Here is a 22,402-nt window from a genome sequence, read left to right on the forward strand (position 1 = left end):
ACCTCCTACTCCTACGCGTGTGCGCATATGCGGCACATGGCATATCATCGATAAACGAAGATGAAACCTCGAACTCGAACTCGACTCATCACGATCGTTCCGATACTTCTCGATTCATTTTGCGTGTGAAATTTATATCAATGTCGCAGTACTCGTCGCCATTGGTGCCCATGTGGAACTGTATATACATACTGCAATGATAGACCTCATTGTTTTGCCGTGTAAGCAAAAATAATTGTGTTTCGATATCTTGATAGTATATTAAAAATGGAATTTTTCAGTACCAAATACGTAGAAGCACTAGACTTATATAGTTTTTCAACACGATCCTTCGAATCACTCATCTTGTAAACTGGTCGCGCGACAGACACGTTTTGAGTTCAAAATCCACGTATTACGTATTATATTTCTTGCGATAAATTTATATTAGTCGTTAGTCGCTGCAAACGTAACTAATTAATAAATTTGATCGTGTCATCCATAAATTATACTAGTAAAAAATGTTGCAACTCATTTCCTATATTTCAAGAGGGCTCTAATGATACCCCTCTGGGTGGATGATGCGAGGTATGTACGTGACTGAGGTGAGCAGATGATCTGATGCTGATGGTCATCTGCTGTCATCGTCTGCTCCTGCTGCTAGCGATCACGATTTGGGTCAATTGGGTCCAGATTGCGGTCTAGTGCGTGGTGTAGTTTCTTCGTTCTTTGTAATCTTTTCTACGAGTCACTGAATTTCGCAATATATTGGAATTGGTTTGTCTTTTTTTAGGATGACGGGCCTGACGCACCACACTGACCACACCACGTTGACGACGTCTCTGCTCCCGAGGCTCCCGTTCAGTTAAGAGCGATAAAATCGCTGCAGAGTGCAGAGCGACGACGCGGACGCGAGATCGGCGAGATTCGACACCGGCAATTCGGATGGAAAATTCGGTCGGCCATTCTCGATTAGACGAGCGTGAATTATTTAGAGAGACGACGTTCGCGACGAGACGGTGATCATGGTGAGCGCGAGCAGCGTCGTGGCGCATCTCGTGAAATTGCTGGTGACTGCGGTATGCATGAGACACCTCGCCGAGCCCTACCGGGCGAAGGCCCTGCCGCGTACGTGGTCCTTGCGTGCCTTTCGAATCCTCTTCATGCATTCGATCCTGGGGATCTTCAGATTCGGTGAGACTTTAATGTTACTCTTTAACACTTTTGAATCCGTCGCCTGTCGCCTCCTTCCTCCTTTCTCCAAGATAAATCTCGCTTCTATCGAGATGTCGACGTAAAATCAAAATCTTGATTCTCTAAGATTCCAAGTAATCTTGGAATGAGATCATAACAGCGATCAACGTGTATATCAGTGTGTCGCTATTCTTCCAATTGTGAATTTCCGACATATTTTTTTCTCCTAATTCTGCATTCTGCAACATACCTCTACCTATATACCTACCTTCTCTCGACAAACTGCTTTTTTAAATTGCTACCCTCTTCGTTTAAGATGCAATAACTTATAGGTATGGACCACCTAAGATTCCATGTCATAATTTTGGGGGGGTCATGGCGAAGAATGATTGATACAAAATGACACATGGCCACACACGGTATTTAATTTTTGTATCTAAATCAGGAATGGGAGAGGAAGATGTTTTCCACATTTACCAACATTAAGGATTTATGGTAATTCATGCAAATTATTTGCTATGGTTGGAACACGTGAGGAACTCTGACAAGAACACATTCCATTGTAGAATACGTTTGCCTTAAATTTAAGATTTTTGTATTTCTCTCATCAGTTACCTCATTAGTTACTACTTTTACTGCTTTTAATTCTCTTTAAAAAGATTTTAAGTAGGTAACTTTAGGCGGAATATTAGTATTATAATGTATATACATTATTAGAAAATTCTATGCCCTAGGACGTATGACAACTTGAAAGCTCTCACCTTCACGTGCACGTTTACAGGAATGTTTTAGCACACACATCACACATCCACTACGATATTAAATTTTTTTTTGTATTTGATGTGAGTTTTGATGAGCACTATTCACTTTATTACTGTCCTAATTGTATATCCACGTAATATTATTTCTTACATGTTCCAACAACTTGATAACGATCTAATAGTTTATAGTATGGTCATGTGATCAAATTACATTTATTTGCATATACACTATTTTTTACAAATTATTGCACAGTTATAACATCGACGAATCTTGTATCCTTTTAAAGTCTATTTCACTTGAATATATCATGCGCGTATGTATTTTTTTTCTCTCTTATTAAGTAAGTTTTTAATTATTATTTTAACGTTTCAGGAGTTCCATTTACTTCGTCATCGACACCTACAGCAAGATGCTTCCGAAGTTTTTACGATTGGTTTTCCAATGTCATTGAAATTGTTCCTTTGGCATTGCTGACATCCGGTATATTGAGTGCATATCAGATAGATGAAAGGATTCGTATGCTGCTATTGTTTCTTGGTACAGTACCGATATTTTTTCCACTAGCAATAAAACAGAAGGAAAGCCAAATCAGGAAACTGCGTTTTTTTACCAATATTACTGTCGTGCTGCAAATACTGGCGATAATGATACTCGGCTTGAAAAACGGCAATTATAATGTCATTAGTTTAGTTGCTTCCTATACTTTTGAACGTTTCTTCGTGGAGGAATTTTGTTATCGGTACAGTATACCGTATACCGATTTGATGCAGTATTGCATATGCTTTGTGGAAGTCTTCACAGTATCAACGCTCAAGGAATTGTAACAAATATGAGACTTGAACTTTTTACTATTCATCTATCGCCTATATTTCAGGCGACTGTCATTCGAGGTTCAACACACTGTTCGATTATACTTGATATAAAAAATGTCAATTTTAAAAATGGTATAAAAAAATCTGTGCCATTATAGTTATAACATTGGTTGTTTTGCAACAATTGTTCGATAAATAGATTATCCCTATGATATACAAGGATAGCGTCAATTTTGCTATCAGCTTGCGAATTAATTGACATAAGTCGGAACAGAAATTTTCCTATGTATTTTATATGTGTCAGAAAGTACTGCCAATTTTCAAAGCGAGATATAAATTACAATACAATGCAATATAATATGCGAAAATCATCATTCTTTTTATCTCTTTTTCATATTTATTTTTATATAGTAGGTAAATAAAATTTGTACAATAATTTTCTTGTAACAATTTGTTACATTTTATACGATATAATTAAGTTTTAGCGAAAAAAGAACAGCACTGAACTTTCTGACACAGTTAATATAGTTAATTAATAAACAATTCCAAGTGTTGCCAATAATCTAGGATTTACCGAGACCGCTCTTTTAATGGACAAATTAAAAAAGCGCACGATAAATTGTGTATGAATTCAATTTATATAGTCGACTTTTTTACTTATAAGACTTGTGTATATAAAAAGATAATCGATTTGATCGGCCTATTTAAATATTACAGATACACAAACAAATGATTACAAGTATGATCTTTTCATAAGTATAATAACGATTGATGCTGATTTGTTTGACTTTAATATTAATATCAGTAATGTGAAGACTGTTTGTTATCTTGACTTATTATTTAGGCAATTTTTTGTCTAGAACAACTAGAACTAGGACTTATAAGAAAATGACCTATCCCGATAACGACGCCATTAAAGTACAATTGTTCAACAAAATAATTGCTCCAATTTCAAGACTTACGTACTGCAATTTAAATTTACTGTATATCAGGATTGTACACATCATGACATTTTGTCTATCATATTTTGATACGTGATCTATATGATAATTATTTTCTCCCGCAAAATTTTGCTATGAATTTACTGGAAATGTACATCGCATTTTTTAAATATAAACTTTTTCTTACAAACTTTATCGTGTTTATTCATTCAATATTATCACGATTCTCAAAAATGTTTTCAATATAAGAATTCTTTATCGATATCATAAATTACTGCACATACCAGCACATTGAAGTCCATATGTTTAATGTTAAATAAATGTAACCATTATCATCACGTTTGTTATCGAGAAGCTGTCCTTGATCTAACGAATGTATTTCGTATAATATGGTAGAAAAATTCAACGATTTTCCATGAAAATCTTCGTATTCGTGGAACAGAGTGGAATATAATCGAGATGATTTTAGAAGCGACTTTTGCTTGTCTATGTGCCTAGTTATTCTTAGCTGTTTCTAGCATCTTCATACTTCGAAGCTATTCGTACAATCGGTATATTCACCTTACTACCTATTCACCTTATACATATTATACGTATGTGTATTATAGGCACGCTTATGACACGCTATCGGTATAACTAAAGCTCATTTATTTGGAGTCTAAGTGATACGAAATTTTCACGTGTTAAAACATATAGCAAATTTATTGCATAATAAATAATTTATTATCAGAGATTTTAGTGACGCGACTTTTTTGTTTGTACTTTTTTATATATACGATTCCATTTCTTTGGTAATTTCTATCTTTCAGTTTTGGGTCCATTGTAAATTGTAAATGCTAGGATCCTTAGCAAAAGTAGCGAAGCTAAAGATATCGATATATTATATATATTCTCATATTATATTGTTTTATATTTTTATATTCTTTACTATATCGATTCCACTTCAGTGTTGCATATGCGACATATTATTACTCGAGCCAAAGACTATCTCGATTCACTAATATTCCGATATTCGGATAATTAACTCATCAAATTATCTGATTACTCAAATTCGGTTACTCATATTCGAACGATCCGAATGATTTGGGTTGTTAATATTTGAAGGGTCGAATTTATTAACGGTTTTAAATCATCCGTTACAAAAGATAGAACGGAAAATTAATTGCTCAGCGTTAGAGTTAGGCTATATATCTTATAGCTATTCCCCCGTTTCTTCCATTCAGCTATTCCTGGCTCTGAAGGAATATTTTCCACAGCGGAAAATGTTACGTCCAAAGAAATTATCTATCATCATAAATGCATAGTTTTCGTAAAACTAAGAGGTTTCAACACCCTGTATATGTGTTATCGCGTATTTTTATCACTTATTTATTCATTATATTTATATTTACTTTTATAGCTATAATTATTTGAGAGAGAAGGAGAAAAAATATGTCAAAATTTTACAAGTGCAAAAATTTCTCTAGATTGACTGCTCGGAATAATTCAGCGATCCAATTTAGCGACCCAATATTGACATCATGTGGGGCAGTTTTATCAAAGCTGGGCGATATAAAACGAGCGATTAATGGCTATAACGTGACAACAAGCTACCCAGATAATAAAACATGAGTGTGCAAAATCGCGCAAATTATTGCTGAAAACAATTTATGTATTGTTATCACAAACACGAGTCAGATCCGTTTAGGATTCATATTTATGGTGTTTTTGCAGCCTCCGAGTTCCGGGGGTAAACTGTTGCTGCAAAAATGTATCGGATATTATATAAACCATTGCACAAATTCAATACTGTTGCTGAGCATTTGCGGACGCAGCTTTACACGTTATTTCACGTTATTTGCGCAAACACTCGTCACGATCGTTTACGCACACATTTCGTAAATATGACAGACGCTTTGCTATCTGGGTATATTCCAGTGAATGAAAACTCGAGCCTCATAAAATTCGAATCATATTCAATTTAAACTTACGTTAAAAGCGAAATATATAGATTCCGTTTTATATATTTGCCATTGGCATAGAGAGAGCTAATAAATACTGTTGCGACAATAGTAATTAAACGGTAAGACGGTAAAGGCTCAGTCACAATGAGAGGAATAAGGAATAAGATAAAGGAATTAGGAATAAGGCATATTGCATCTCACTTTAATGTACGTGTACTGAAGTGAGATGCGACATTCCCTTATTCCTTATTCCTTTATCTTATTCCTTATTCCTCTCATTGTGACTGAGCCCTTACGATATCATTCTTTTATGTTACAGTTTCGCCCACTTTACTGCAGGGGGAACTATGGGGAGAGTTGACTCTAAAAGAGAGGTTTATTCATCCAACTTTATTCTTTTAAAAAAGGCGGGTGAACTTATATAACAAAGATATTTTGAATACATCAATTTTATAATATACTAGGGTGGGTCAACCCTCCCCAGTTTCCCCTAAAAGATGAAACATTTTAATTCTTAGAAATGTCCGCGCGCGTGACGTTGGGATTGAGAAATTCCGTTAATTTGGTCCGAGTTGAAATTGCATCGTAAAATTTGGCACGATAGTGCAATAGCCATCGGATTTATTTATCTCGGTCGGCGACGCGTGGTTACACCAAAAATATTTCTAATAAGACTATTTAGCGTGCGTCACGCGCGGTAATGGCTCACGGCTCACGGGCGCGATAATATTGTCATAACGAGTAATTTGTTTTTGAAGATGTAAATGAATATGCCATATGTATGCTCTCCGCCGATCAGCAGCTTCCGATTGATAATAATCTCGGCGATCGGGCAACGGGGTAACAGATGAGGAAATATCTCCGGTTTTTTCCCCTCGTCTGGAAGATGCGCGAACGATGATGAATCGTTCGCGTGAGGCCGCCGCGTCGGAGCGGAGGCGCGAGAGAAGGAGCGGCCCGATATATTTTTACATCGTTCCGGCTGCATGTTAGATATATAGAGTCGCGTTGTAACGGTTTGCAACTACGAGCCACGAGTACGCGTAGGCAGCAGCCTAAGAACGGCAATACGTTGCCCCATTTCAAACTTGGAATATCATCCGACGCCGACGGACGATTTCACGGCGCGCGGCGGGATGGTCCGATTCGAGCGAGGCCAATTTTCGTTTCTGTTTTAGCGCGAATATATACCGCTTGGAATTATTCTATTTGTCTATATTTATCACGCGGATATAAAAATATCACTGTATAGTTACGTAAATGCCGTACAGTTACGACAATTTTTCTCTCTCTCTCTTTTTCCTCATGTACGGACGTAGGTACGAATTCATTCATAGATTCGCACACTTCCAATACGCGCTAATGTCCTACGTGTATCGTTCGCCTGACGATAATCTGGCATTTTAAAGATCGCCCGCGAAGCTTCAACCGCGTCAACAGGCGGATATAATTATTGGAATATGACGATTTTTCGCAAACTTTGATCTTATATAATAGCAACATATATCTCAGACAGCACGCATGTCCAAAATCCAAATGCAAACTCCATCGGGACATATGACGTGCTGTCAACGATGTTTCATCGCTAAATAAATGCCGTGTAGGATTATAGAAAAGATCCCCGACGTACAAGGCATAGCAAGGGCTATATATCTTTACGATAAAAATGTTTCGTCGTAACGTTCGGTGAATGCCAATTTTCCCTCTAGCACGAGATCTGTTAGCCGCGTCGAAATTTATCGGTAATTGCGCGATATAACAGCGTTTGTACATACGACCTTCGCATAAATGACAACGCGGATGAGAGGCCGTGGTATTCACTTATAACATATTTCATTTTTCGTCGGCGTCGCCGCTCTATTTTTGCGTGCGTCGTCTTTCTAGCTGGTTTAGCAAATGCGGAGAGGAAGTCTTTATACTGGGACGGAAGAACCAATTCTCTTCAAGTCCGCCGTTCGTTCTCCATCGTGCGCCACTCTGGTGGTTTGCCTAATACGGTGTAAAAGTTCTCTGGTTTATAACCATCATGGTAAGAATATTAAAGAGATAATCTCGGTTTGGCGAAAAAAGAAACCTGTGATTTAAATACTCGATTCGTAGGAAAAGACTATATAAATTCCACATTTTTTAGAAAGCAATACGTAAAACGCTGTCTTATAGGTGCTACTTATAAGAAAAGTATTTAAAAATCACCGTAAAGAGATTTAGATAATATACCTCAAAATTGTTGGGATTTTTGTTTTCTTTTATTTTTTTATTTTTATTATAAATGAAAGTAAACTCGAGATTCTCCCTTGGACATTCACAGGAGGACGATGATCAAAAAGTGGCTGTGATGCGTAAGGCGTTCCAAATGTTCGACACAACGAAAAGTGGTTTCATCGAGACTATGAAAATCTCAACGATACTAAATACAATGGGACAACTATTTGACGATGGCGAATTAAAAACCGTGATCGAGGAAAATGATCCCGAAGGTGTCGGCAAAGTGAATTTTGACGGTTTTTGCAAGATTGCCGGGCGGTTTCTCGAAGAGGAAGATGCGGAAGCGATGCAGGAGGAACTGAAGGAAGCGTTTCGATTATACGATCGCGAAGGTAACGGATACATTACCACGGCTACGTTGAAAGAGATTTTAGCGGCGCTCGACGATAAACTTACTAGTTCCGATCTCGATGGAATAATCGCGGAGATTGACACGGATGGTTCCGGTACGGTAGATTTTGACGGTACGTGTAATATATCATACAATACAGTAGTATAGATTAGAATATAACAATACATTATATAATTAATGTGTCTTTTATAAGACACTCCTGATAGAACAGAAAGTGACAATGATGATGGCAAAATGACCTAAAAATCATTATTTTGCCAACATTTTGACATTATTTTGACTTTATTGTGACCAGCTGTTCTATCTGAAACATTGCTTGTAAAATATATATGTATATATGTAATATGAAAAAAAATAGTTATAATACATATATAATACCTTAATATTATATAAAACTTATTATTGAAATGAGCTATTTTATTTATCATTTATTTTGAAATTATTAATGGAAAAACTTAAACCTGTTTATAGAATTTATGGAGATGATGACTGGAGAATGATTGTACGTACATGAAAACGATGACGGCTTTACGTCGCTCGAAGAGGATCGCTAAGAAGACAATAAACTAATTTCTTAATAAAATAATATTTGTGCAAAAGACCGTGAATTTTATTATCATTAGTTAATCTTGACTTGTACGTGTATTATAATAGGTAGGACATTCGAGGAAGCGCATAAGGAAAATAGGTACATAGAAAGAGGAACATTGCGTTATAATAAGTAAATATATTCAGAAATTTGCGTTTTAGGGCAATTTATTAATTGCATTTGCTACAATAAACTGACAAATCTTTTTTTTTACATTGGATGAAAAAATAGCTTTTGGTCAAGCATCGTAATATCTAACGATATCATACATCTATTATATCTGATTTATAGGAACATTTCACTGATAGTGATATTGCACTTCGTTGGTGGGCTGGCCTTCATGCTGAATGTGGACGGTTTGAACATAGAGATTAGGCACGGAAAGGGCACCGGGGGTCAAGGGTCTGTCCAACGGGTAGCCAAGAGGTTTACCGTCGAGAGAGATAGCTCCACCGATGATTTCAGAGATGTGCTTATTCTGATAATATTGGCTGACGAATGCGTCCTGAGTTTTTTGTCCTTGACCTTGACCCAGGATGTTTTGGAAACCACCGGCGTGATATTGTCCGCTACCGGTATATCCTACACCCAATCCTTGCTGTTGTTGGCTCTGTCCTTGATAGGTAACGGGGTATTTGCCCTGGATTCCATGCTGAATACCACTCTGGACGCCCTGGTTTCCCTGGGAGTATTGCGCACCTTGGACACCTTGTACACCTTGGATACCTTGTAAACCTTGTACACCTGACTGCACTCCTTGGATTCCATGGATACCCTGTTGCAAGCCATGTACACCAATTGGTACTCCACCTTGGACTCCTACCGTACTTTGTTGGCCGTGTTGATTCTGTCCCTGCTGTCCTTGGTAGATACCCTGATGTTGACTCCATTGTTGCTGTCCTTGGATGTTTTGTCCATGTTGTCCTTGTTGTCCCCATTGTCCCTGTTGTCCATGCTGGCCTTGCACACCGTAGACGTTATATCCCTGTCCTTGGCCTACTTGGTACTGAGAGTGCGTGTACGGGTACTGTCCGTGTTGTTGAGTGTAGAGGTTAGCAAAATGGTTCCTTACAACTGTAAAGAAGAAATTGTTTATTTTTTTATGCTACTCAATAGCAAGAGGCCTTGTCTCTCTGATATCGATATAGCGTACCTTGATTCTGTTGCTGATTGATCGGCAGAGTTTCTGGTACAACCTCTACAGTCTGTTTCACACCGACTACTTTGCCAGCTTGGTGCTGGATCTGTTGATAATCCTCGGTACCAACTACTTGATATTGGCCTTGTTGGTAGGTCTGATATTGTTCTGGGACCACCGGTCCGTAGGGCACGTTTTGTTGTCCCGGTTGAGAGATCACAACCAACAGCTGAACTGGGAGTCCTTGACCTTGTTGACCCTTGGGAAGAGCCAGCCTAGCTGGGAAACCGAAGAGCTGCTGTGGCTGAAAAAATATTAACGTTTAGTCTTGCATCACTCATCGAAATAATCGTCGATGCAAAACATCTATACAAAATAGAAAGAGAGAAAAATAATTACCTGGGTGATATAGTATGGTTCTTGGGCATTAATAGCATTGTTGACACCCTGTTGAATTTCCTGAACAGACGGCCAGTCGTGGCTCTGGCCTGGTGCCTGCTGGGATTGTCTAACAATGACATTCTGTCCTTGTTGAACTGTAAAACAAAGAGATTAGACAATTTAATTGTTTAATAAAAAAATCAATGAATGTGTGTGTGTGTGTGTGTGTATGTGTGAGACGTTGTATGTATGTACGGTGGATAACCATGCAATCGAGTACATACGATTAGTTATGAATTGGTCAAGTTCGACGAATTGGTGCCTGTGTTGAGAAATGCTGATGGGTTTGCCATTATAGTCGTATTTCGGTCCCAAGTAGACGCGGACAACGGCATCAGGGACGTTCTGCTCGCTCTGAACAGTGATCTGGTATTCGTAGGGTTTGTGGTCTAATCTCTTCACTTGCGCTTGGATGTGTTGTTGCTGTTGTTGTTGATGCTGCTGCTGCTGTTGCTGTTGCTGAAGCAGTTGTTGTTGTTGTTGTTGTTGTTGGACTTGCTGTTGTTGACCGACTTGTTGTTGTTGGCCGACTTGGTGCTGAGTAACTGCATCGAGATCAACATAGTAATTGTTGAAGAGAGTTACCAGTGGGCTGATTTGAACGTCCTGGATGCTGACGCCAGGCAAGAGGATGTCGTTATATTGGTACGCGGGCAAAGAGTTTTGGTATTGTTTGAACAGTTGAATAACGTTCTGGTAAAGCTGATAGAAAGCTGGGTCGCGAACAGCAACTTGTCCCAATTCGAGAACGGAAGGAGTGTAATCGTAGATATTCTGTGCTTCGGGAGCATTGCCGAGAAGTTGACGCGCGGCGGCTTGAAGACTGCCGTAGTATCTGCGGTAGAAAATTTATTGTCATAAGTATTGCGATATTAGTAAGTTATACTGATATCAATCAGTCAAATGATCAATTGATGATTAACCTTGGGTTAACACTTCTGCCGGTTCCTTGGATAAGTTCTCCAAGAATGTTCAAACCTTGCGGCTGATAAAGAGAGAGGAAGGCGGCTTGCGGAGTGATGACATGTCCAGAGTCAATAGCTTCGATCAATCTTTGTTCAATCTTCCTGACAGTCTGGATAAGTTTGTCGTTTTTGGGGCTGAGCTGCAGATTCTGAGGACGTCCAGGGAATTCGAGTCCGTTTGTGTGACGGAGGTGCGGTTGATACGGTGCTTGTACGTTGTCGTAGTCGATGTCCTGGATTGGACCCAATCCGTTCGAGAGACGGTTCAGTTCGTAATGAGCCAGCAGTTGTTGGTGAAGATAATAGTAAATAGATCCCTGACCAATTTGACTTTCCTGATTCTGAATGCCTTGTTGTTGCGCAGGCGTTTGCTGACCGTGCTAGTGTGTTATATATTTAAAGAATGTTTAATATATATACATAAAACGCGAATTTCAATGAAACAAATTATAAATATATATTTTTTTCTTTTTATATGAGAAATTGTTTTTATTTGTATTTAAATGATGCACGCTTACCGGCAACAAATATCCAGCGAGATTCACGAGGCCGTAGTAGTTGGCGAGGCCGACGTCTTGCGTGAAGTAAGAAAGTTGTTGTTCACTGTTGGACAATTGGGCGGAATAGTTAACAGGAATTACAACTTGGTTGTAGCCTTGTGCAACACCTTGTGAAACACCTTGTATAGCAATGTTCTGGGCTTCTTGGATAATCCTAGCATCGAAATAATGCTGAGGAATGATTTCGTACAGAGGCGGCAGAACGACACCCTGCGTCTCCGGATGCTGAAGAACGGCTCCAATGAAAGCCTTGAGGAATTGTTGTTCATTAACGTGAACGCGGGCCCATGCGGCGGTTGCCAGTAACGTCGGGTAGTTCTTAGTGCCTAATAAGATTCTGTGCAGGAGGGAAACTTCCTTGCGAAGCTGGCTGATGGAGCTCGAATAGGCAGTGCCTTTTGGCTGAACCAAACCGGCCTGTACAGCGCCAACATAGTATTGGACAAGGATCGGATTTTCATATTGTTGGATGTTGTTTTGGATGTCATAGGTGGTACCAAGGATCTGCAGCTGCTCGTTTGGGATTTCTTGAGTAATCTGTTGTAGCAACAGTATAACGTCTTGTTGCTTCTTCAGAAGATCTTGATCAGCTAAAGAAAAGTAAAGAAATGATCACATGCAATCGCATTCCTCGATTTGAGTTCAATATAAACATTAATATTTGACTCTATTAGACAAGTATTTATTATATGTATATTACATGTATAAAGCTTAATAGTCTAAATCATATGAAAAGTATAGAAACGCGATAAAAGCAGCAGTATTTTTTTTCTCAAGTAGGTATTTACGAGGATTATTATACAGTGTCCTTTAATCGCGAGAAATAAGGAGAGATATAGAAAAAGAAGAGAAAAAGAGAGTGCTATAGAGAGAACATAAAGGTAACCGGATGGAACAGCGATCACTTACCAGCCTGTTGTTTCTGCTGCTGTTGCTGTTGCTGTTGCTGGGGTAGAGCCGCCCCAAAAGCTGCCAGAGCCAGTAGAACGATCGCGCACTTCATTGTGATGCCGTTAATGCCGTTTGCCGCATGCTGTCTACCGAGCGGTGCGGGTCTTTTATACCAAAATCGTATCGAACAAAGACATTATCGGCGACCTGTTGACCTACCACCGTGCAAGATTTCGCTGTCTACGCGCGATATCCCTTGTTATTTCGGATGGATCGAAGTTAATCGAAGGTTATAATGATAAAAATTCTTTTGAGCAAGACAAAGTTGCATCACTAATTATATATGGGGTCAGAGCTTTGTACCTTTATTTTTGGCAATTTCTTTCTCTTTAATTTTATACCGTTATTAGTATAACAACATTTGTATGTAAATATCACTTTTTTAGTTGTATATAAACATAAGTTTGCCTTTGAGCTTGGTTATTTTTCTATTCTCCTGTGAAAGTGAAATCTCACTTCATTAAAACAAAAGCGAGATATAAATGATTCCGAGAGACTCTCGTCTGTTTGTATAAATATTTTGGAAATCTTATTTAAATATACGTATTTTTAATATATGATTGAACAAAATCTTTGAACAAAAATAAAAATTAATTAATTCAAATCAATTTCGAGAAATTTACTTTTCTTCTTGCAATTTTCTGTAATTAAAAACACAGAGTACCTTACACAATTAAATAATTTTGGATAATAGGAATTAATTTTTTTTATCTCCCGATGTCTCGTAACAATTAAAACAAATAAATTGCAAATGAAAAAGGTATTATACAAAGTAATTCTATAAGTCCTGTAAATTTCGTAAATGAGATATTTATAGCTTCACACAATGAACTGCTATCAATTCCTTTTAATTGTTCTATTCTTGGCTGGGAAGCGATGCCATTAAATGTCATCAAATAAATTGCTGTATCGATACAAGACATAACATAGATAATATAAAACTGCATAAATTTGCACATTTATCAATTATAATACTCTGCAGCTCGGCACAATTAAACCTCATCTTTTAAGATATATATAAGAGACTCAATGTACCTAAATTGCAAAACATCTATCATATTTATGAAATATGTCCGCAAACTCGTGACAAGTGTTTGCACAAATAATTATATGTAAAGCTGCGTCCGCAAATGCCCAGCAATAGTACTGAATTTGCTTCAAACAACGGTTTATTCAATATTTGTTACACTTTTCCAGCAACACGTCCGGCGAGGTTCCATTGGTGTACACTGTACAGTTTACAATGTTTACATTATTGATAGAAATAATTAACTTACATATCTTTGCTGTAAAAGCACCATAAGTATGAATCCTAGACGATCTACGATTCATGTTTATGCAATAATGTTTGAGGCATACATAAATTGTTTTCAGCAATATATGGAGGGGTAAAAACCAGAGTGGTGTAAGTCACATTTTTTTAAATATTTTCTCGTGTGCATAGATGCAATCTGTACAATATATAAATTGCATCTATGCACACGAGAAAATATTTAAACAAATTTGACTTACACCACTCTGGTTTTTACCCCTTCGCATATGTTCACATGATTTTGCACATTCATGCTTTGCTATCAGAGGGTAAGAGGATCAAATCTGTAAATTTTATAGTTTATAATTATATATCAATTCTGTTATTTATATAAATAAAAAGTAAATATTACATTTAATTAGTTATTAGAATGTTTAAACAATATCTGTAGTAAATAATTTGACAACTGAAACATATGACTATATTTGTTACTTCACGTGCTTTTTATCTGTGCTTCAAACTTTCCATACGTCAATATTTGATAATCGCGGCTATTATCTCGTATATATAGTCTGACGTAATTCGTGTGTTATTGATTATTTTATATTGCATTCTAATTTCTTTAAAGTACATACAAATTTTTTATAATATTCTGTTGGATATATCACATAAAATCTTGAGAAAAATGAAAAATATTATTTGTTATAATTTTTATATAGTTATATAACTATAATAAAATTGCCATGATTTTGACTTATCAAGTAAGTAAGCGCGCACATGTATATATACGCATTCGCCATACATAGCTGCAGCACATAATAAAATATAACAATTAAATAGATAATGAAACAAATTAGAAACTTGCACATTATTGCTTTCTCATCATTTTTTTCGCTCATATAAAGCTTCCGCTATGAGGAATTAGCAAAATTATTAGCATATAGATAAATAGATTGGCTTCCTCATATAGAGAAAATTTTTATGAGCAAAAGAAAATGGTGAGGGAGCAATATGCAAGTTACTGATTTGCACACTTTTTTATTTTTATATAACCTTCACAGGAAACAGAGAAAAAATAAACTTAATTTAAATAAAAGTTTGCCATTTTCTCAATATATTATATTGTTTAATATATTGATACCAATATATTAGTTGGTGACTCACCTAGGATATTACAAAATATTTATTAAAAAATCGAAAATTTACATTTAAAAAAATTTTTTTAATTCAAAATTTCATAAAAAATAAACCCTTTCATCAATTCTCATCAAAATCAAAACCAACCATTCTTCAATGATACTCTATTCATTAAAAAAAATTAGCCCGATATCTCAAAATTTGCGGAAGTTAGAACTTCCATAGATATTTTTTAAAAAATTTAAACTTTTTTAAAATCTAAAACACTGTATGAATTTATATAAAAATGACAGTAAAGTGTTGTACTACCTTACTTATGTGCCAAAATGCAGCGCTGTAGCTTAAGCAGTTCTTAAGTTATAATAAACATTTAAAATTTCGGAAATCCGTACACACACACACACATATACATTATACGGGGCATTTTTAAAAGTGCAATTTTTCGAACGTTTTAGAACATTTTGAACACATCGGCATAAAAAAAAATACAAAAACGGAGCTTTCTCTATATGAGAAAGCAAAATTATATTATAGTTTATAAACTGAAATTTAAATATTGAATACAAAATCAATATAAAAATTAGTTAAAAATTACATAAATTGTAATAAAAATGATAAATTAAATTATATAAATCCTATATTTGTAAAAGTATTCAAATCTATATGTTATTTAAAAAATAATAAAATAATTTTTAGCACGCTATTAATAAATTGAATGCAAATGCAAATAAAATTTCAAATGTATAAAAGCCAATGTACGAAGAAAATATTTTATAGAAAGTTATTTTTTAATAAATATAAATAAGTTTTTGAGACACTGCTACATTAATTTCTATCCATAAAAATACACCATGTTTTTATACGTAAGTATAATCAGATTTTTAAATAAATATTCTTCTTTTTTAAATTTTGCAGCAATAACTTGATAATTTTATCAAATTTTATTTCTATTTTTAAGAGAGAGATGAGCATTTTAAATATCATTAAGTATTAATTTTCTAAACCATATATATTTTAAATTTAAAAATATATAATCTGAACTGTTATTTTTATTACAATTCCATTTATCATTTTTTAAGGTATACTTATATATGTATACATAAAGAGCACTTAAAGATTACAAGCAATACTGAGTTATCGGGATATCTATATTTGCTTTTCCTTTAATTGCAACGATATATATATTAGTTGTGATAAACTTCAACAGACTGTTGTGCGCGCGCGCACAAACACACACACACAAATAAATAATAATAATATACAATTATGTACATACATAATATATATATATATATTATACATATAGCATATTATATGTCTCATGATGTCTCATTGTATCTGCACTCCAGATATTTCAATTGTTTTTTGCTTTAGAAAAAGTATTTAAAATAAATATTTTACAAACTACAATATTTTGTAATTGTTAGATGGACTTTTCCGTGTGATCTATCTTGAAACAAAAAATCTCTGAATTAAGTTTGCTTTAACAGATTTGAAATTTTTGTGTAGTCTTGGAATATGTATATAATAGGTGCATGCTTTCCATTTACATCAAAGCTCAGATAAATCTCACTTCTGTCTTTCTTTAACATGAATGTTGAAGAACTTCTGAAGTTCTTCAACATTCATGTTAAAGAAAGACAAAGAATGTTGAAGTACACTTCTGTGACATCGAAAATTGCAATCACGGTTTTATAAATTTTTAATATGGATTTTTGTTCAATTTTTAAATAATTTATTTAAAACTGACGAGCACAATAACGAATAATATAATTCAAAATTAATATCTTAACATTTTATTTGGAACTCGTGCAATATCATTTATTGATTCCATACTTATTAAATTTTACAGTTCAGACGCTTTCGAATTTTAATTATTGACTCTTATGGTGACGGGCAGATTTCGCTGACTGACTCGGTTCATTCCCATTGTCGACTGAGGAATGAACCATAGGATCTTCGATTTGGACGATTTCATATAAGGTTTCAAAATGCGCCGACCCCTCATCGCATTGTTTTCTTGTCCCGCGTTTATTCACAGTATAATTAAAGATAGGATAGCGTTTATACACAAATTTTTACCGTATTGATTGGATGTAGAATTTTATGTTTTTTAAAATTAGTTGGCTGATGAAAGCACAGTGTGCAGAAACGTACCAACATTGTATTTAAGATATTCCCACATTGTACGATGTTAAGATATTAATTTTGAATTATATTATTCGTTATTGCTGCTCGTCAGTGGCCGTATTTACTCTTGATTTTTGATATTTATGAATCATTTCTGAGACTATAATAGCTACACTGTTTAATCATGAAAACAAAATTATACTATAATATATATTATAGGAAACAGTCGAGAACCTCCCGTTTTTTATGATAAATTTATCTTCGGAACAGCCAAAACGGTTGATATAATGTCAGCATTCTTCAGTTATCGCCGAGCCCCTGGGGCCTCTTTGGTGGTCACGAAAATTTGCCCGGGGTTATCGCCGGTGCAAAAGAAACAATTTTAAGCATTTATGTAATTTTCTTTGTTTAATTTTGTCATTAATCTTCTAATAAAGTTTTATGTTTAATTTGTGTACCGATTTGTAACTGCTTAATGTTTTCAAAAAAATTCCGGGAACTTTTGTGTTACCCCTGTATATGTAATTAATTTTTAAAGTATGTTTTTATTATTTTTACTATTTTATTTATTATTTCATAAATAATAAATACTATTTTATTTTTTATTTCATATAAATAATATAAAGTGTAATTATAAATAAACCTCTAAAATATTTATTCTTTTATTTCTAATATATGTTTAATTTTAAGATATTAATATTTTACTTTTAATATTTAAAATTTTACGATATTTACATTTTCAAATATGGCGCTTTATTCAATCAAGGATATGGCGGTATGTCACGTGACTGGTAACCCACAACATCAAAGAAGCCGAGACGCACTGTCGTAACTGGACGATCTAGCATAGAAAGAGGACACGTTGTGTGCACTGTGCCCATAGGTTTGCATAGGTTTTAATCTCGTCGATTTGAGTGAGATGAGAAAATAAGGATTGACCCATTTACGATCGAAGCATTACTTGGATACGATTTTGCAGTAGCAGATAAACACGTCGAATTAAACTGTATTTTCGTCGATATTTCGCAGTACATAGATACACGCATAGAAGTATAAGAAGAAGAAAATCATAAATTGTCGTGACATAAAAATATGGCTACCATGGGCGAGCCTCTCACTTTAGCAAGAGGTAAATTTTTACTAATCAGTTTCAATTACGCAAATATACGTATTATTATGCCATACAAATGACATTTGACGATTATTTTAACACTTACTACAACAAATTATACAAAACTTTATTTTTTCTTTGTAGATGTTAAGAGGTCTATAGAATTATTAGATAAATTGCAAAAAGGTAAGCAATTATAGAATAGAGCATTTCATGTATTTTGACAATTATCTAATTTTATAACATTGATTTTCTTTAGGAGGGGAGGTTCCTACAACAAAGTTAGCAGCATTACAAAAAGTGTTACAAAGTGATTTTCTTAGTGCAGTACGGGAGGTATATGAACATGTATATGAGACTGTTGATGTTCAGGTAACAATACACAAGAAGTATATAGCTAATGTTTTAATTTAACAGATACTCGTTATTAATAGTCATAATTACAATTGTTAATGACAATTTGTTAAAGGGTTCGCAGGATGTACGTGCATCTGCAACAGCAAAAGCAACCGTTGCTGCTTTTGCAGCTAGCGAAGGTCACGCACATCCACGTGTAATCGAATTACCGAAAACGGAAGAAGGACTTGGTTTCAACGTAATGGGAGGTAAAGAACAGAATTCGCCGATTTATATATCTCGCATTATCCCTGGTGGGGTTGCTGACAGGCACGGTGGTTTAAAACGTGGGGATCAACTTTTGTCCGTTAATGGAGTGGTTAGTAGAAATCTGTCTCTTCAATTTATCAGAAGTAACATTTTTACAATAATTAGAGATAATTTGTTTTAGTGCGTCGAAGGTGAAAATCATGAAAAGGCGGTAGAATTACTAAAGCAGGCTCAAAATTCTGTAAAATTAGTAGTTCGTTATACTCCACGTGTTCTCGAAGAAATGGAATTACGTTTCGACAAACAGAGGGCTGCTCGTAGACGTCAACATATGCAATAAATATTAGTGCAAAATATTTAATTCGCTAAAGAAATGCAAATTTATTGATTATAATGTATCTATACATCTCTACACATTTAAACTATTTATGCTTTATAGGTATAACTTGACTAACGTTCAACATTCTGATAGTTGTATTCATATTCTCATTCATCAATAAATGTGGTCTATTAACTACTAACTACATGCTTTTGTCAACTCTTTATACTACATTTAAGTGATCAATTTTGAAGTATATTAAACATTGCAATATTCGTATAATTTTATGGTATATATTGCTAACGTTGCATACGAATTAGAAATTGTTGTCATTCGTGATATGGAAGTCAATTGAATGATATAATATACAATATATACAATAGTATAATGCGAAGAGTGAACCAATAAAAAGGAAGACCTATACAAGATAAGAAACATAGCTTATGAAATAAATATCTTCTTAAAATTTTTGCCTTTATAAATAAGATGAAAAAAGTAGCGGATATAACTATTCCGCTATCGGCATTGTTCAGTATTTTTGTTATTTCGTTAATAAATGTCCATTTCTATGAGAATTTAAGTACGTACCATTTTTAGGGCCACTTCGACCAAACTCCGATTAACTTAATCATTGATTAGTCCATTGGAAATGACCAATCGTATTCGTCAATCTGCTTGAAAGAGTCTTTGCCGATTGCCAGTTGCTGTCGCGAAAAAAGTTAAAAGTTCGCCAACTCTCTTTTGACAACCGCAATTGACAAGTGTAACATGAAAATAACACTTTTCAACTAGCAGTTGCCATCGTTTGCGACTTTGTAGAATCGGCTTAAAGGGTTTCGCACACAAAAGTACATAAACTGCATCTTATGTAAATTAATATGGCGACTTTATGCTGGATGCTCATTGGTTTAGCGGTCTTATGCATTTGTATGTACTTGTTCGAAAATGAATGTCTTTAAAGCGTCTCTATATGAAATCGTTTATATTTCGTATGAAGACTTTTGAAGTGCAATTGAAAAGGTTTGTGAGGCATTCATTTAATCGTAATTAATTATTTATTTTTACACCATGCATTTAGCCGAAATAGATAAATTAATAAAAGTTTATATATATGGAATCGTTTGTATTTTAGTATGAAGAGTTATAAAGTGTGATTAAAAATGCATGGTGTAAAAATAAATAATTAATTACAATTAAACGAATGACTCACAAACCTTTTCAATTGCACTTCAAAAGTCTTATAAACAATTTCATATAAAGATTCTTTAAAAAGACGTTAATTTCCGGCAAAGTATGTACATACGAGTGTCTTATGCTAGGTCTACAATGCGAATCGTAAAGTCGTGAGTCGTAAGAATTGACCACGCACAATCGAATTTGAGGAGAATAATCGACTGTGATTGGTCAATTCTTACGACTCACGACTTTACGACTCGCATTGTAGACCTAGCATTATGCTATGCTTATGCTAAGGTCGGTATTTATAGTCGAATCTTAAGCGGGGAGCACACACTTCTGCACAACACATAATGCGTAAGCATAAGAAAATTGATACTGTACAGGGAGTCGATTGTGTATCTTGAAGTGAGGTGAAAATTACAAAAGTGAGGAAATTCACTAGCGTATCTACGATTTCATTTGTGGAAATCTAGTAAAATCTGTTCACTTTTGTAATTTTCACCTCGTTTCAAGATACACAATCGACTCCCAGTATTGTGCGTTAAGCTGGCCACACACACTTTTTCGTAACAGTAACAGTAGGATTTCGACCAATCGCGTTGCTCGATTCGAAAACGTACGGCCGTACGTTCCCGAATCGAGTAACACGATTGGTCGAAATCCTACTGTTACTGTTACGAAAAAGTGTGTGTCCGGGGCCTTACATAAGACAAAGACTTAAGGCATAAAACACTACCAAGACAGCCATTCTGCTTAGGGCCTTAAGCTATGCATTTTGTGTGCGATGGCCTTAAAGCCCTTTGCACAATAGGCGATAGCGATAGCGACAGCGACAAAGTTGCCGACAAAAAAAACTTTGTCGGCAACTTTGTCGCTGTCGCTATCGCTATCGCTATCGCCTATTGTGCAAGGGGCTTAATAGTTGCTATCGTTTGCGACGTATTGTAGAACGGCCCTAATGCTAAAACTCCATGCGCTCCACGCGGTGAGCTCCGGCAAATGCTGTGGTGGTGGACCAATCAGGAGTCAGGCGCAGATCGGGCTCCGGCATAAGAACCAGGGGCCGTATTCTGTTCCGCTAAAATCCGCTTACCGACAATTGTCGGTGTCGTTGCGCAGCTTTTACACGATATGAAAAACCTGCGCAACGACACTTATCGAACCGACAGTTGTCGGTAGGCAGGAACGGAATACGGGCCCAGGGGCCCGATTCTCTATCGACAAACGTATGCGTAAACTCTGCTCTAACAGAAAAGCTGCAAGCTTATTGGCTAAAAACTGTGCGACAGCCAATCAATTTGCAGCCTTTCTGTTAGAGCAGAGTTTGCGCATACGTTTCTCGTTAGAGAATCGGGCCCCAGATGTTATTAAACTTAAGGCCATTGCACGTAACAAAGTTTTAAGGTCTATCCAGACAAACTTGCATAGGTGCATAACTATATGCATAAAGAAACGGCATGGTCTATTTCCTTATACACATGCATATGGACCAATCAATTCTCTTGTGCTTATGTTTATACGCTATGCAAGTTTGTCTGGATGACCATTTAGTCGTAATCGTAAGGCCATAAGAAAATAGATCAATCACACTCGATTATTCTTCGAGCGCGAAAAGAATAATCGATTGTGATTGGTTTATTTTCTTACGGCCTTACGATTATGGCTAAATCTTTGTTACGTGCAATGGCCTTTAAGCAGTAAATAAGAAATCAACGGTATGGATTCGCTACCGCTTATGCTAAGACTCCACATAGACGCGGAAACGCCATGCGGCAG

The 22,402-nt window shown here is 35.6% G+C and overlaps 4 protein-coding genes and 1 long non-coding RNA gene across 7 annotated transcripts; 3 read left to right on the forward strand and 2 right to left on the reverse strand.

The window, feature by feature from the left end:
* Position 1: 1 nt before the first annotated feature.
* LOC139822791 (uncharacterized) lies at positions 2 to 3,878 on the forward strand. 3 transcript variants are annotated; one of them, XM_071794819.1, is made up of 4 exons: positions 2 to 221; positions 530 to 690; positions 773 to 1,173; positions 2,308 to 3,878. In XM_071794819.1, exons 3-4 carry the CDS (start codon positions 1,005 to 1,007, stop codon positions 2,757 to 2,759), a joined length of 621 nt encoding a protein of 206 aa, XP_071650920.1. In that variant the 5' UTR covers positions 2 to 221; positions 530 to 690; positions 773 to 1,004; the 3' UTR covers positions 2,760 to 3,878. The 3 variants fall into 3 exon arrangements, with proteins under 3 accessions (XP_071650920.1, XP_071650919.1, XP_071650921.1); XM_071794818.1 differs by having other exon boundaries at positions 530 to 683; XM_071794820.1 differs by lacking the exon at positions 530 to 690.
* Positions 3,879 to 7,515: 3,637 nt separating this feature from the next.
* Positions 7,516 to 8,847, forward strand: Tpnc25d (Troponin C at 25D). The gene is made up of 3 exons (XM_071794824.1): positions 7,516 to 7,660; positions 7,940 to 8,360; positions 8,720 to 8,847. The coding sequence occupies exons 1-3, from the start codon at positions 7,658 to 7,660 to the stop codon at positions 8,746 to 8,748; spliced, it is 453 nt and encodes a 150-aa protein (XP_071650925.1). The 5' UTR covers positions 7,516 to 7,657; the 3' UTR covers positions 8,749 to 8,847.
* A 139-nt stretch (positions 8,848 to 8,986) lies between these two features.
* Positions 8,987 to 13,124, reverse strand: Hex110 (hexamerin 110). Its single transcript, XM_071794802.1, has 7 exons — positions 12,851 to 13,124; positions 11,900 to 12,531; positions 11,340 to 11,761; positions 10,641 to 11,251; positions 10,375 to 10,511; positions 9,991 to 10,279; positions 8,987 to 9,911 (listed from the first exon to the last, which is right to left on the reverse strand). The coding sequence occupies exons 1-7, from the start codon at positions 12,942 to 12,944 to the stop codon at positions 9,136 to 9,138; spliced, it is 2,961 nt and encodes a 986-aa protein (XP_071650903.1). The 5' UTR covers positions 12,945 to 13,124; the 3' UTR covers positions 8,987 to 9,135.
* Positions 13,125 to 18,223: 5,099 nt separating this feature from the next.
* Veli (L27 and PDZ_signaling domain-containing protein veli) lies at positions 18,224 to 19,649 on the forward strand. The gene is made up of 5 exons (XM_071794822.1): positions 18,224 to 18,540; positions 18,667 to 18,708; positions 18,782 to 18,894; positions 18,992 to 19,237; positions 19,310 to 19,649. Exons 1-5 carry the CDS (start codon positions 18,504 to 18,506, stop codon positions 19,466 to 19,468), a joined length of 597 nt encoding a protein of 198 aa, XP_071650923.1. The 5' UTR covers positions 18,224 to 18,503; the 3' UTR covers positions 19,469 to 19,649.
* On the reverse strand, positions 19,509 to 20,538 carry LOC139822796 (uncharacterized). Its single transcript, XR_011734589.1, has 2 exons — positions 20,036 to 20,538; positions 19,509 to 19,865 (listed from the first exon to the last, which is right to left on the reverse strand). It is a non-coding gene; the product is annotated as an uncharacterized lncRNA (long non-coding RNA).
* Between the last annotated feature and the right edge of the window lie 1,864 nt (positions 20,539 to 22,402).

The sequence above is a fragment of the Temnothorax longispinosus genome, chromosome 12 (genome assembly GCF_030848805.1).
Source record: "Temnothorax longispinosus isolate EJ_2023e chromosome 12, Tlon_JGU_v1, whole genome shotgun sequence".
Classification (NCBI taxonomy): Eukaryota; Metazoa; Arthropoda; class Insecta; order Hymenoptera; family Formicidae; genus Temnothorax; species Temnothorax longispinosus.

Bases quoted from the DNA above. Each gene is read 5' to 3' on its own strand.
- LOC139822791 (XM_071794819.1), top strand. From the start codon at position 1,005: ATGGTGAGCGCGAGCAGCGTCGTGGCGCATCTCGTGAAATTGCTGGTG. The intron at 1,174-2,307 runs GTGAGACTTTAA...TTAACGTTTCAG, and splicing joins CCTGGGGATCTTCAGATTCG to GAGTTCCATTTACTTCGTCA.
- Tpnc25d (XM_071794824.1), top strand. The intron at 8,361-8,719 runs GTACGTGTAATA...ACCTGTTTATAG, and splicing joins CGGTACGGTAGATTTTGACG to AATTTATGGAGATGATGACT.
- Hex110 (XM_071794802.1), bottom strand. From the start codon at position 12,944: ATGAAGTGCGCGATCGTTCTACTGGCTCTGGCAGCTTTTGGGGCGGCT. The intron at 10,280-10,374 runs GTAATTATTTTT...ATATTTTTTCAG, and splicing joins AACCATACTATATCACCCAG to CCACAGCAGCTCTTCGGTTT. The intron at 9,912-9,990 runs GTACGCTATATC...TCTTCTTTACAG, and splicing joins CAATCAGCAACAGAATCAAG to TTGTAAGGAACCATTTTGCT.
- Veli (XM_071794822.1), top strand. From the start codon at position 18,504: ATGGCTACCATGGGCGAGCCTCTCACTTTAGCAAGAG. The intron at 18,541-18,666 runs GTAAATTTTTAC...TTTTCTTTGTAG, and splicing joins GCCTCTCACTTTAGCAAGAG to ATGTTAAGAGGTCTATAGAA. The intron at 18,709-18,781 runs GTAAGCAATTAT...GATTTTCTTTAG, and splicing joins ATTAGATAAATTGCAAAAAG to GAGGGGAGGTTCCTACAACA.